The sequence below is a fragment of the Galleria mellonella genome, unplaced genomic scaffold (genome assembly GCF_026898425.1).
Source record: "Galleria mellonella isolate WM207_F2 unplaced genomic scaffold, CSIRO_AGI_GalMel_v1 utg63, whole genome shotgun sequence".
In the NCBI taxonomy this organism is placed as follows: Eukaryota; Metazoa; Arthropoda; class Insecta; order Lepidoptera; family Pyralidae; genus Galleria; species Galleria mellonella.
In genome coordinates this window covers 5924338-5939115 of record NW_026442130.1, presented here as the reverse complement: position 1 = coordinate 5939115, position 14778 = coordinate 5924338, and the positions used below count along the sequence as shown (strand labels likewise).

The window sequence follows — 14778 nt, the reverse complement described above, 5'->3', positions numbered from 1 at the left end:
TTGAATTTTGAAGCAGCCTTTTTTCCTGCGCAATGTCCAGCTGAACCGATTAATATTTTTTAAATGTTCGTATTATTCGAAAGAAAATAATATTGAAATTGGACAAAACGATGTACGTGGAGTCAACTAATATGAGATAAAATACTTGACCGGCGTGGAAATAGTTGATTTTCTCATGTTCCTTTTTTCCTAAGAAAATATCTGACATGAATGGATGAAATTTTATTTATTAAGATTAGTTTGTTATTTCCAATTTAAAGTATCAATGCCCATCAGTAGTTTATTATCTAATGTAGCTCATCAGATAGTACATGGTTATCGTAGCGTATGAATACTGTAATCAGGAGTGTGCGTTTCCAACTCTAATTATTATTTCTAATATTCATAATATTAAAATTAACCTTTGGACAGGTTGTAAAATGTCAAATCTCTCTCTCAAGAGCTATTACTAATACTCACTATAATATAGAAAAAGGACATTCCAGATTATGACTGAATTTATTTTTAAATGGTATTGTCGGTTGTAAGATTATCACTTAAATAAGTGAATTTCGAGATAAACTTAGAAATTTACATTTCAGAATTCGCGCAATTAGGTTGCTGTTCAGAAGAGTCGAATCTATCGAATTCTAGAATCCTATTGTATTCTAACCAGTCTAGGCGGGCGAGGTATTTAGTATAATACACAGCTGTATATCGATTGAACAATCGGATGAGCACGAGCGACGTTGTTTCGTTGCCTTTTTGCGGCATCATCGCGATAAGATCGCTCGTCGCGTGCTCAAACGATGGTTGCTTGATAAAATACCTGTCTATAAACCCCTGGTTGGCGCCTCTTCAATGTTAGTTTGCACATTTCATCACTTTTGACACAATAAAGAACAGCGCCTATCTTAATACACATTTTTAGATTGCCATTTTGATTACTATATTTGAAATTGTATTTTATCGCTTCGAAAATACAAAAGTCAAACATATCCATATATTTTTATAGGTATGTTTAGACTACGTAATTTATCAAGAAATATATATTTATATATTTCATTGTACAATATAACATACTTCACTTTTAATAAAGATCATGCTGAAAGTAAACCCTTTCAGTTAAACAAAGCATCATACAAATCAGTCTTGACATGGCGGGGAATTTGGTGTATGAATATACATACAAAATTGATATACGCGGAACCTCCTTTTACGAAGGTCAGTTAAAAATTGCCTAACTGACTGAGACTGATCAATCAACACACATCATCATCATCATCATATTATCATCAGACGGGCTGTATGCTTGTTTGCCACCTTTGACGTATAAAAAAAGCCCCGGAGTTCGAAATTTGAAATTTTCTACGAAGTATCGTATATGAGATACGAGAAAAAGGGTTTTTTTTTAAATTCACATGGAAATAAAAGATGAATTCAGTAGGGCGAGGCCGTGAGAAACAACTACTTTAATATGATCATTTATAAGCACATACATAAAAGCTCGGACATAATAACATGATAACTTCAAAACCTGCATGATAGTTTCTGAAATTTTGGGTTGACCATCGCGAAGAATTAGTTTTAAAAGACGAATTTTTATGATAATTAGAATAGCAAACAAGCTGACGACTCACTTGATGGAAAGTGGTAGACGTCACAAATATACATGAAAAATACCATGGGCATTAATATAGTATTCTATCCCGCATTTTGTCATTCCTGAGGACTATAGTATTATGCCTCCGTACCCTGTAAATTGACATCTATATCCTTTTAAATCATACACAGCCATTAGGCACAGCTGCTTCAAAGCAGAAAACCAGATGTAATTGAGATTCTCATGCAGACGACTTTTGTGCAAAATTAATATTGTTTCTAAACTTTCAAGCCTCATATTGAAATCAAATAAATTCCGAAAAAATACAATTTCAACTAGTTCATATAAGTAGTAGCTAAAAGTGACAACATATATTCCAACTGTTATACGATTTATTCTATATTTATGAACATATGCGACTTGTCACAGAAGGTAATATTAAAGCTAGATGTCCATGGGCATGTTCGCACGCAGACTATGATCACGACACTATGACGTGACAGATCAATTAACTTCTATAAAAGTACCTATCTAGCTGACACTTTTTGCGTGTGACATTATTTTTTGTAAATGTATTTATATAGTAAATGAACTTCATTTTTAGAGTTCTGTTTCTCAATAGGAAAAACGGAACCTTTATAAGATCACTTTGTTGTCCGTCTGTATGTCTGTTCCTTGTTCTCAGAAACACGTGAGGGTATCAAGTTGATATTAATATCAAATAATCAAGTCTGCAGTGTCTTAAAGCTGTGAAAATATTATATTTCCAAATCAACGTAATTGATTTATGAACGGCCATTTATATATTTCGTCATTTGCAAGGGAATCAAAACCCAAATGATGAAATTTGGCAAAAAGCAATATCGTGCAGCGCAAGAAAAAGATCCGAAAACCGTATCTTTTTTGTGATTTTTTTTTATTATAATTTGTACAGAACCTTCGGTGCGCAAGTCCGACTCATATTTGGCCACTTTTGTGTAAATATGCAACTTTCTGATTTCAATATCTGAGAAATTCTAGATAGCGGCATTCATGCTAAAACTTTCATTTGGTATTTATCTTAGCGCTTGTTCTCGATAGTAAACATGATCAATTGCAAAAATAAATTATTATTAACCAATTCAGAATTCATCAAGATATCACGTACGTACATATAAAAAGTACCATCTGTATATCTTTGAAAATTGAATCGACAAGTACCTCCTTTTAAAACTGTTTTTCAAGTTTCTTAACTATTTTTATGTTGAAAAAAAAAAAAAAAAGTTAGTAAATACAATGGCGGAATACCGAGAAAGTGGAGTCCAGAGCCTCTGGTCCTCGAGTGCGTCTAAACATCTAAATTTTTCTCATTCATATCCATATATGATTAATTTAAATTTCATTTTCAATATTATAACAAAATTATTATAAGAATATAACAAAATAAACATAAATACTTATATTTACAAATATGAACTGAATAAAAAGCTTGTAAAATTACATCAACTTAAATGGGGGGGTCTCATTTAGCTTTGCCGCCCCGGGCATCAGACGGGCTTAGTCCGCCACTGAGTAAATAAGAAATTAGATACTACATACACATCTATAGACAAAACAGTAAATATTTTATAAAAAAAAAAAATTATATAATTGGCATATTTAGAAAAACAATGAAATGTCTTTATTGAAATAACAGTATATAAAATAAACAAATGGTTAGAATAGAAAGATTTTTATGTGAATTGATTTTGTATTGTCTTACTTTAATCACTTTTGTTTATAATATTTTAAATAACTTATTTCATTAAAAAAATATCACAGTAATGTGGCATTAATCAAACAAGTAGTTACTTAAAGAAGGTTTACTAATAAGTCTCCCATTGTAGAATTTTACGTGTAGATGATTTAATTATCGCACGATTCTATCATAAATGGTATAATTTTAAAAGATAACTTAATTTTAAAAATAATACATTTTAATTAAATTTGCAATCTATTCAGGAATTGGATAAATTTTCTCTCTATTTTAAGCGACTTTCAAAACGAGAAATTTCTCAATTCGTCTGTATTTTATTTTACGCGATAATTATATGATGCCAATATGCAATCGACAGGGTTAACTTCCGTATTGTTTTTAACGCTTAAAGCAATTGATATTTTTACAAAATCTACTTATGGACACACTATTTCACTATTCCTAAAGGAGTAAAATTTACCTGATTTAGATTATTATTTCGTACATATATTCTACACGAAGTAACCGTGACCAGTCAATACGAGTAAAATACGCAAACGCTTACGCATTATCTAGGATAATGTTTATCTCCAAAAGATCAAACAATAGGAGATAACAGTATTAAGTCACATATAGAAGAGCAATGGAAAAATAGTCAAATATTCAGACAATCAATTGATAAAGAATTATTGAAAAACCTGCCTAGTGCATACAAACAAGAGATAACATTTATTTATTCTTTATTGCACAATAAAACTTTGTACAAATGGCGAGCTTAATGCCATATGGCGTTCTCCACCAGCTAACCATTAGGTAAAAACAGAAAATAAATAGAACATTAGATCTAGACTGAAATTAAAGAGCATTGCATTCGAAATGCATTCACGACAATATACCTGAAGCACTTATATAGCATTGGTGAATGCTGTGGTGGGGTTGTGTTTTTCCATTCCAATCGAATCAATTTATAAAAAAAGTAACCTTTACTAATGTTATAAATGTAAAAATGAATTTGTATGTATATTTTGACACTAACTTGCTCAACTAATCGTCACGACTTTGGCATGCATATACTAACTGAAATGGAGAAGGGCACAAGCTACTTTTTTGTTTATATTTGTCAAATTCCATGCATTGGTAATCAGAAACATTTCCAGCTACATTTTTACCCGCTATCACTTTAGTCATATGATAACAGCTGGGATCAACTTGCGGAATTGGAATTCATTAATTATCTTAATAATACTGTACATGGAAGATATTTAATAAAATTAGGTCTTAATAAGGATAAAGACCCCTCATATTAATGTTTCAAAAGATGTCCAAACAAAAAATTTCAACTGACTTCAAAAAGAAGTTTCTCAATTTGGTTATATTTTTTTACACTTCATAACTTCATTGGATTGAAACTGATATAAAAAGTTATTTTTTTATTTGAAAGAATATATACTCACAGATTGGTACCATTGTAAGTTTTATCAAAATCGGTTCAATATTTTAGTTTTTAGATCAAGATAACTGGTTTTATCACAGTTGAAGTCAGTTTTTGGGGGACATAATCGAATAATTACTATAAATGTTGTCTGTCTGTCTGTATGTTTGTTATCATCACGAAAAAATAATGTGTTTTTCATAGTTGTAATCCTGTGAAACTAAAGAACTGGTGTATGTGGTACATGGTGTATTAAGATTAAACATATACCAGTTTAGGAGTCCATTTAGTACCAGGCAAAAAGCTAGAAAAATATATTTATTATATAACTGGAATGGAAAATACTGTTATCTGCAGGCAGACATGAACCATCTTGGATGTTACAGAATATACTGTGACACCCATGACATGTCTCATAAGTTGCTGTTTATAAGGAATAAGGTATGCCTCCATATCCTGTAATTTAAATGTATCCAAAAATGATAAATATGATATATTTGTTAACACTCTTTTGTGTGATAGCGAAACTAACATTATTAGATATTTAATCAAAGTTTGTCCCCCAAAAAATATATTATTTACTTTTGTCTATAATTATAAATAAAGTCCATTACAGAAATTAAGTTATAAATTAGCAACATACATATCATAAATAATTATATCTCTGATTATAACTTAAATATGTAGACCTTTTTATAAAATATTTAACAAACAATCAAAACATCTAAAATCTATTCAAATTTCAAACTGAACAATGTTCAGCAATAGGCATAGTGCCTATGATTGATATGACAATACACTACATGAACAGCATACACCAACATTAGGTTAGTCACAGTTATAGTCCTCATTAAGTCTCAAGTGACCTATGTATATGGTATTGGCCAATAACAATGTCATATTGTCAGTACTGAGCGCTTTGTTAAATGTACTGAGTAAATAACTGATCTTTATAATATTAGCTTTTATCTGCAACTTCGTCCATGTGACTGAGATATGTTCACTAACTATAATTAAAAAATTAGCCTACAAGCTTTTCCATTCCATATGGTATGTATATAACAAATTTCATAGTGATTGGTTAAGATGGTTTAGGTGCTATAATGTAAGAAACAAAGAAATTCACTTTTACATTTATAATATTAGTAAGGAATATAAAAAGAGTTGACTAAGTAACCAGATAGAAAATGAAGACCCTCACTGAAATTTGAGTTGAGTTTTAAGGCTTTTAAAATATAGAAATAGTTTTTATTTAAGTAAATTTCATTTTAAGTTAATTTTTAATTTTTTTTTTATGATTTTGACACAATTTGGAATGCAACAATCAGCTAAGAATAATAGGCAAGAAACTCAATTATTTTAAAACAAAAGCAAGTTACTAGTTATAAGTGTGTGTGAATTCAAACTACTAAATATTATAAGAGTACAATAGCACCATGTTACATGCTATGTAACAATCTTGGTATCTAATGCACACTTTACAATTCTTGTAAAATTATTTAAATTTGATAGTTTATCTGATGATAAACCTAGTTAATTTAATTGATCACTTTATTCATGTTTAATGTAATAAGCCTTGATTTTTTTTTTAATTAGAAATAGAACATTTAAAATGTTCAGCCTTCTGAGACAACACCCACTATACAGTCAGTATTTTTGGAAAATCATCCCTGAATTAATGAGTGTAAATATTACTATGGAAACTTTAACATTTCACTTTTTAATCAGAGATAATTTTTTTCTCTATTTTTTAATGTTTATGTTATGCAATGAACATATATTATAAATATCATAATGTCTATTAATAATGTAATATTCTAGTATCCTATAATGCTGGTTTGTTAAATGTGATAAAAAAAATATGTATTTTGAAGCTAATTCGACTCTGGTAATGCAAATAATAAACATTTTTTGTGACATGAGAGTGATTCATAATCAATGAATTTACCAATGACTCAATTGGTCTTACTACTCAGTATTTTGTTTATTATTATTATAGTACCACAATAACAAAACTAACTTTGTAAAAACGAAATATGTATATTGATGCAAGTAAATCTCTATTGCAATTTAATTTAACATTAAATTACAATTTAATTTGAATTTAACTAAATTTGTCTACAAATAGACATTAATTTACATTTTTAGAGTAATAATGGAAATATCATACACAGATATTACATTGCAGAATTATAAACTTTAATTATTGCATAATATTATAATGTTCAAAATAACTCAATAAAAATTAATTCATAAAATTATTATTTATTTTATAAACAGCTACCAGGTGTTTAGTTATATTTGAAGTGAATGCACTACCTTGATCTTGACTTTGTATTCATTTATACAAAACTCAGCTATTTGTGTAACTGAACATCTGGTCACCATAATTTTCATGATGAATTAATATATTTCAGAGGACCATTTGCTGTAAAAATTAATTTTGAACTAGATTTTTAACATTTACTGTTGTTTTTTTAAAAAAATAAATTATATTTAAGCTTAATAGAGTATGCAGGTATCTTAAATTGGTCCGATCACTTCTGTGTTAAGTAATTCTAACTTCTTTCATTCCTAAATTTTATTTACAATATTCTGTGGTATAAGAATTATGAAGAATATATCAATGTGTGTGTGTGACAATGTGGTTAGTCTGTATGATGGATATTAAAGTGATTCATTACAAATTAATCACAAATTGTTTTCATTGACTATCATCTTATATTATTAATCTAACTTTAGGTAGCTATCACCTACAACCATAAGGGGAAACTCATACATTTATTACAAATGTGAGTTTATAAATGTTTATATATATGTTATTAAATCACACTAAAATGGCTGGATAAAGAATGTAGTATACACTAAATTAACATATAACATATACTCATAGTACATGGCAAGGATCAAGCAAAGGTGTGGGACACAGATAGCTATGAATAAATGTAATCTATTAGTAATTAAGTATAGTTACTTTTCTTTGTTAGACCTATATGCATGACTTGTGCTCCATAACAACTAATCCCATAGTCCTTTATGAAATTCTTTACCCATGACACATTAGACTTGTGCCATTAGCCACAACTGTGACACACAGTAATTGCATGTGTATTTCTGTATTAAAATTGATGATATAAATTTCTGTACCATAAAAATTTATTATATAACCATATAACGAAAATGAAGACTTTACCTATTAAAATATGCATTAGAAAAAGTTTCTACCTCACAGAACACTCGTTCGTTATTTACACATTGTGCATACCAGCATAATAATTACACTCAATAAGAGAAAGCCAAACGTATTACGATATGCTATAATTAATTTCTATAATGTTCCATGTACCGGAATATAAGTATATCAATAGGAAAATTAGGTTCAAATTGTAAAGCCAGTAAAAGCGTTTGGAAACGTTCTGAGGGGTGCGGCCATGCGCCGACATTACACATTACTCCCGTACCTAGTAACAACAGCTTTATGTCTTTGGAAGCCTGGATGCCATCCTCTTTCAGGTTCCTCTCGATCTGACGGCTGCGGGCAATAGCCGCGCGTTCCTCTGCCGACTGGGCGCACCCCATGTCGGCAATTGTCTCTGTTCCTTGACCGCCGGCCGCCCCGACTCCCCAGCCGGGCGCGCTCTCACCGCTCCCTCTGCATGCGCTCCACACGCGTCCTGCCGCTCCGGACCGACCGGAGCCACCCTACACAATGTTAACACCCAACACAGTAACCTAACTGTTAGCACTTAACACTGTTTAAATGTACCAGCAATACACTTTTTACTGAAAAAACAATCACACTTCGGTAATTTTGTCGAAATTGTACGACATCCAACACTAAAAACACGTAACGACAGCGCGAATTTTAATTGATTTACCAATCGGTTCAAATACGAGATAATGGCGGCCGGATGACAAGCGCCAACTCCGCTCCGTGACGACGACCGCGCCCCGCTCGACTGACGTTCGGTTACAATCGGTTTTCTTCGTTCGGGCTCGCTCACACATGCGTAAAATGGATTCATACACGAAAGAGAACACACTTTATGTGATGTCTATGATTGGAAGTGAATAAAAAATTTAAGTTTTGTTCAGATATATATTAAAAAATTTAAATAATATATTTTTAACAGTCATTAGCTGCATCGAAACTTTGGATTATTTTATTTTATTTCTGATAAAGTACATTCTGTAATTTAATTTTGCTTCTACTATCTATCTCGCTCGACCTCGTTCATAAGCAGGGTTATTAGAGATCCGTCGATTCTTCCATGGCACCTAAGCGAATCATACCTTGTTGCGCTTTTTTAAATTAATTTCCTGTATTAATAATTTAAAAATTCAGTGCTTAGACGAGTCCGGATAAAATTTGAGTCATACGAATGAAGATTCGTATGACACCATACGATCATACCGTAAAAATTATTTTGTCGCAAGAACTAAATTATTATAAATTGTATCAAAATACATTCAATAGTTTTTTGCATGAGGCGTGCAGTCATTACTTAAATTACAATTTTTAAAATCTGGTAACCGGAAGGTACTTAAGCAATAAGTAAGTAGGTTATTGGAGTAATTTCTAGAAGTCAAAATTATTAGATCACAAGGAATGCACTTTTTTACGTAGTCTAACTGTTAAGTAAAAATGATATTTGCTAATAGTTGAATTTGCTTTTCATTCAAAAACTTGATTAAAAAGTTTTTAATGAAGTAGGTTACGCCCTTAAATCTTGCACTCGGGTGTCACGCACACTTGTACTCTGAGGTTAAAACTGGCTTGAGAAAGACGGAACCTTTAGAATAAATACTTATTAAATTTTTATCTATTGTTAAACTGTAAAAATTGAGCATTTATATGTTTTAAAGTTTTCATTACCTAAAAGAAAGAAACAAAAAATATTTTTTATTCAACTAAACTTATACCTATTAGGCATTTTGAAAAATCATTTTTATGATTATACTTGCCATTCGGAATGCCATTATTAAAGAAGGCGAAGAATGGACAAGAAATTTAATTGATATGATTGTTGCTTTTTAAAAAGTTGAATTTTGTAAATTAAATTATTATTGACCTTTAGTTTATATTTAATCAAATTATTCTTAAAATTAAATTATTGTTCTGAAGAAAGCTAAAGCTAAAATTCTATGCAAAGATATTTAGTTTGAGTATACATTTTAATAGGTATCCACAAAATGCTATTCAAATTCATATAAATATGATTGAGTATTGAGTTTTATGCAATAAACTTTTAAATAATATTACAAATTTACAAATTAAAAATTTTTGTGAGACTAACTTTTTGTAAGACCTGTGACGTGATCCGCATAAGTTACGAATTTACGACAGAACACCAACAAAACTACATACCTCCAGTACCCTGAATATACTTGTGTAGTATGAAAATTAAATGTATTATTACTAATTTACCGTATTTTGAAGCGATAAAGCTAAATTATACTAATACAAAAATTAGGTCTTTTAAAGTCACCCTGCCAAATTTACTGATAGAGCAGAAGTCAAAACAATGTTTTTTAGAATTTTTGTTTGTTTGCACAAATCGGATACGGTTTTTACAGTTGTGTTCCCAAAGGTCTGGTATATTTTTTATTACCTACTTCCTAAGCCCGTGTGTTACGAAGTCATAGGCAAAAGTTAGTTTAAATAAATTTTCTGAATTTAACTATACAAAAAAGGCACCTAATGGGCCTAATTATGGGTAGAAATTGACACGACAAGTTGGATACAATTGAGGCATCCCACATCTGTGAGTCAAACAAAAGTAACAATAGGTAACGTGGTCCATCTTAGTAGTTACTTTATTAGGTACCGAACATTCAAGTCGACTTACCTATGATTGAGTAACAAAGATCTAGTCATCGTTACAAATATTTTATGTTATTTTGCGGAAGTCCATATCACTGTTTAAATCCGCTACCGCTATATTTAGGGAAGGTCATATAGGGCCTCAACTAATAGTCGTCAGTCCACAATATCAAAATATTGGTAGTCACCAAACACGCATACGTACTAATAGCGGAATTATACAAAATGTATTTAACATTTTAATCAATCTACTATCTTTATAAACTTTATATTCATTGTAGGATTATTAGACAGTAAGATGTTTGTCTGTTTATAATATTTATTATACATACACAAAAAACAGAACTGTTGGATGATGATAATGGTGATAAGTCATTAAAAAAAAACGTTCATGTTAATTTTTATACTTTATCCGAGCAGTAGGTAAGTATTATGTACTATTCACATCGTGTGTATAATATACTATATCTTACATATGTGCAAGTACATTTGTTGTTTATATATATTTATTTGTGTATCTATGTAAATTTTAATAGGTATCTATTCATATCAATTTATACTAAAATCGAAAAATAAAGAACATTAATTAAAACAATAGAGAATAGAAGAGGCAAAATGCTGGGCCACCTTATACGACATGACGATTTTTTTAAGAGCATAGTACAAGAAAAAATAGAGGGCAAAAGAAAAAGAGGAAGACCGAGGAATAACTACATGGGACAGATAAAGGAAACACTAGGTGTCATGTCGTATAGGGAGGTCAAGGATATGGCTGGGATAGAACTGGCTGGAAGAAGATGCATGAATTAGTTGCACCGACAAGAGGAAACTTAAATGAAAAGAGAGACTAGAATCGCATTCGAGCATTCTCACACTTCCCTTAAATTTACTGGGAGAGAATGCTTTTAGCATTAAATCCACCCTGTACACATATTTTGTACTAAAGAATAAATATATAAATTATAGGTGATATTGGTAATTATAGGTATACACAATAAAAAATACGAATATTGATAAAAAGATATTTGTAAGAGCGATTCTGAACAGATGCATAACTAGTTCAAAGATATATAGGTAAGCGTGATATAAGCTAATGTCTCATTCATCGCATTCTTATATTTTGCGGATCGTTCATTGTTTTTTTTTTTTTTTTTTTTGTTTTTAGTAGTGGAACACTAAACATTTATGGCTAGTATAATAGCGGAAGAAATTGTAAATAGTTCTATTTTCACCTTAGGTACATTATTCTCTTCTTATTTCCCCTTTGCTTTAGCCTCATAACGTAACCGTAATTACTTTGAACGAAACTGACTGATTGGCTTATACATACACTACCGGTGATCAGCAAGCGGTGATATAAGAAAATAATAGCAAATCATTTCATTGGGCATCAATCATCATTTCATCATTATATCGATTCTAATGAAATTCGTCACTACGGGCTAACTTTTTTTTATGCAACTTAGAATGGCAAACAATCTTACGGACCACCTGATGGAAAGTGGTAACCGTCGCCTATAGACATGAGCAGTACCATGGGCATAACAGAGTATACTGTTTCGCCCATGTACCCCCATGCGTTGCCATTCCTGAGGACTCAGGTGTTATTCCTCTGTACCCTGTAAATTCATTGCCATATCCCACCCTTCAAACCGAATACAGCCATGCAAACACAACTGCTTCACGGTTGAAACACGAATGGGACAGAGGTACCCAACGACTTTTGTACAAACTCTCCCTCTGGTAATTAATTTGCTTTTACGGTAGAGATCAGTCTGATATACCCAATATTGCTAATAAGTGAAAGATGGTATTGACAGTTGTCATACAAGGGGGGAAAGGGATTGTAAGTAATGGGATTTTACAGCTCTATTGCTAGCAATATACCTTATCAGGTCGACCTCCACATGGTTTAATTTAAATCTAATTAAATGGACCTATGCTTATACCCGATTATAAAAGCAGAATTTCAGATCGCACAAACAATGTCGACCGCAAGTAACAGTTATATGATTTGGCAATCTGCCGCAGAAGATATGCTTAGTGTGGCGCTAGTGTGGTTGTTGTTGCGCTACTGAAATCAAAGACGTAGAACATTAATGAATGAAAGTGGAACCCGCCTGCACTATGGGTATACGCTGGCACGACATCCGTGAGGAATGAAGAAGCCGTTGAAGTATCATACAAAATACTGCTAGTTGAAGATACGCATTAGGGGCAGGAAGGGAATGATTGTTAGTAATGCTGGCAGTTTCATTGCTAGCAATATATCCTGTCAGGTCGACCTCCCTGTGGTCCCCCTGTAAACCGTCGTGCTGAATTCCAGGTATATTCATCACGATAGGCTAACAGATCTTTTTATTCTCACCTATCATCCATTACCGGTGCCCCGACAATGTATACCGTTTACGCAGGCAGGGTTATCATTCCATTATCATCTATTAAAAAAAAAAGATACATATTAAGAACAATTATCATTGTGGGTAAATAAATAAATAAGAATTGGAATTGAAAGATCTGGAAATTAATTCATGAAAATACCATAAATTCAATAAAAGTCTTATCGTATTTACCGTAGCAATGTACCTTAAGGAATCTAAACATGATTTTTTATACCACTGAGGTGGCAAACAAGAACACCTACCCACCTAATGGTAAGCAGTTACCGTAGTCGGTGAACGCCTGTAATACCAGGGGCATTACGCGCGCGTTACCTGTCCTGGATAAACCTCTTGTTGAAATATTCGCATGATGTTAGCCATATAAGAATGCTTCTAATGCTTGTAATTTTGGGAAGCTCGGAATTTTAGTGCATGATAATATACACTAAGTCTAAACAAGGAGAACTGCGTAGAAACAATGTACCCAACATGATTCTTACAAGTTTAAGTATCAACAGGTCGGCTTCTGCTCGAAGATTCAGCAGAAAAGGAAGGTTCTTGAATGGCAACCATGTACAGGTAAACGCATTGTATGTTTCTCTCGCACCTCTCCTCTTCTAAATAGAACGACGACCTAATATTTGTATGGGTGCAGTCTATAGAGAAAGTCCATGTTTAGCAGTAGAAAGTTTATATAGTTAGCAGTTTTGACTTTTTTTAATTAAAACACGTCCTTATTAATTTTCATGGCATTACGGTTAACATTATATTAGATATAACATCATTTCAGCTGTTAACTGTCCACTGCTGATCGTAAACTTTCTCCATAAGGGGAGTTTTGACAGTAGTTGCCACGCTTGGCAGGCGGGTTGGCAACTGCAGTTAGGCTTTTAGAGATATTTTACTTTCTTAAAACTGTTGCCCTTCCCTCTACCATTAAGTTACTTTAGTCACCTCTTACCTACAGGAAAGGAAAGGGTGGTTAATTCTATGCCGGGACCTATATAAGTATTGTAAAAAAATATAATTTGTTGAGAATGCTGTGACTTCATTAGTTGATTAGAATTAATTCAGTATTTTCCATCAGTGTAATCAGTAATAATAAATAGGAACAGTTGCACGTAAGGTAATATTTATTGTACCTCCTTATTACCGGTAGAGTTGCATGAAATTCCAAATCGAACAGTTAAATCGATCTTTAATTTCTGTAAGTAGGTATTTTATAACAGACAGAACTGTGGAAATTCCTTCATAAGTCAATGGGTTCAATTATTATTATTTTTACAAATTGACTTTCTTTGTTATCCCTAAAATTTCTTTGTACCAACATTAGGCTATACCAACAGTGTTTATTAATATGAACATTAAAGTTTAGCTAATGATGTTTCCCTTATAAATTATTCTGACTATAAATATATTATACACTCATTAAATGACTTTCAATAATCGAGTGCGATGAGATGACTTAAAAGTGCCGGCTCGGCACGAGCGTCCCACGGACTCCGCAGTCGATAGAGCTCGTAACGAGATGCGCGCGCAGCTCTGTCACTAGAAAGGGATATAGGGAAACTCCATTACCAAGGAGCAGCAGCTTGATATCCTTGGCGGCCTGGATGCCATCCTCCTTGAGGTTCTTCTCGATCTGCTTGCTGCGCGCTATGGCGGCGCGCTCCTCGGCGGACGAGGCGCAGCCCATGGCGATGGCGCGCACGGCCTGGCTCGCTACGCGCGGCAGCGCCGTGCCCCTCGCATGCTCGCGGCCCGTCGTCGCGCAGTCGCGCGCAGCTGGCGCCGCGCACGCGCTCGCTCGCGCACGCGTGCTTCGCCGCGGGTGCTCCGGCCGCC

General features: G+C 32.6%; 1 protein-coding gene across 2 annotated transcripts in view; it reads right to left on the bottom strand.

Annotated features, from left to right (window-relative positions):
* LOC113521918 (guanine nucleotide-binding protein G(o) subunit alpha) overlaps positions 1 to 14778 on the bottom strand; it is a 58401-nt gene extending 43623 nt beyond the window's left edge. Inside the window, exon 1 of one of the 2 annotated variants that reach the window (XM_031910022.2) lies at positions 14512 to 14778. In XM_031910022.2, the coding sequence (XP_031765882.2) occupies positions 14512 to 14629 (118 nt within the window). In that variant the 5' untranslated portion in view covers positions 14630 to 14778. Of the gene's footprint in view, positions 1 to 8189; positions 8680 to 14511 lie in introns of those variants that run through there. The other variant, XM_026907585.3, reaches the window with a different exon arrangement.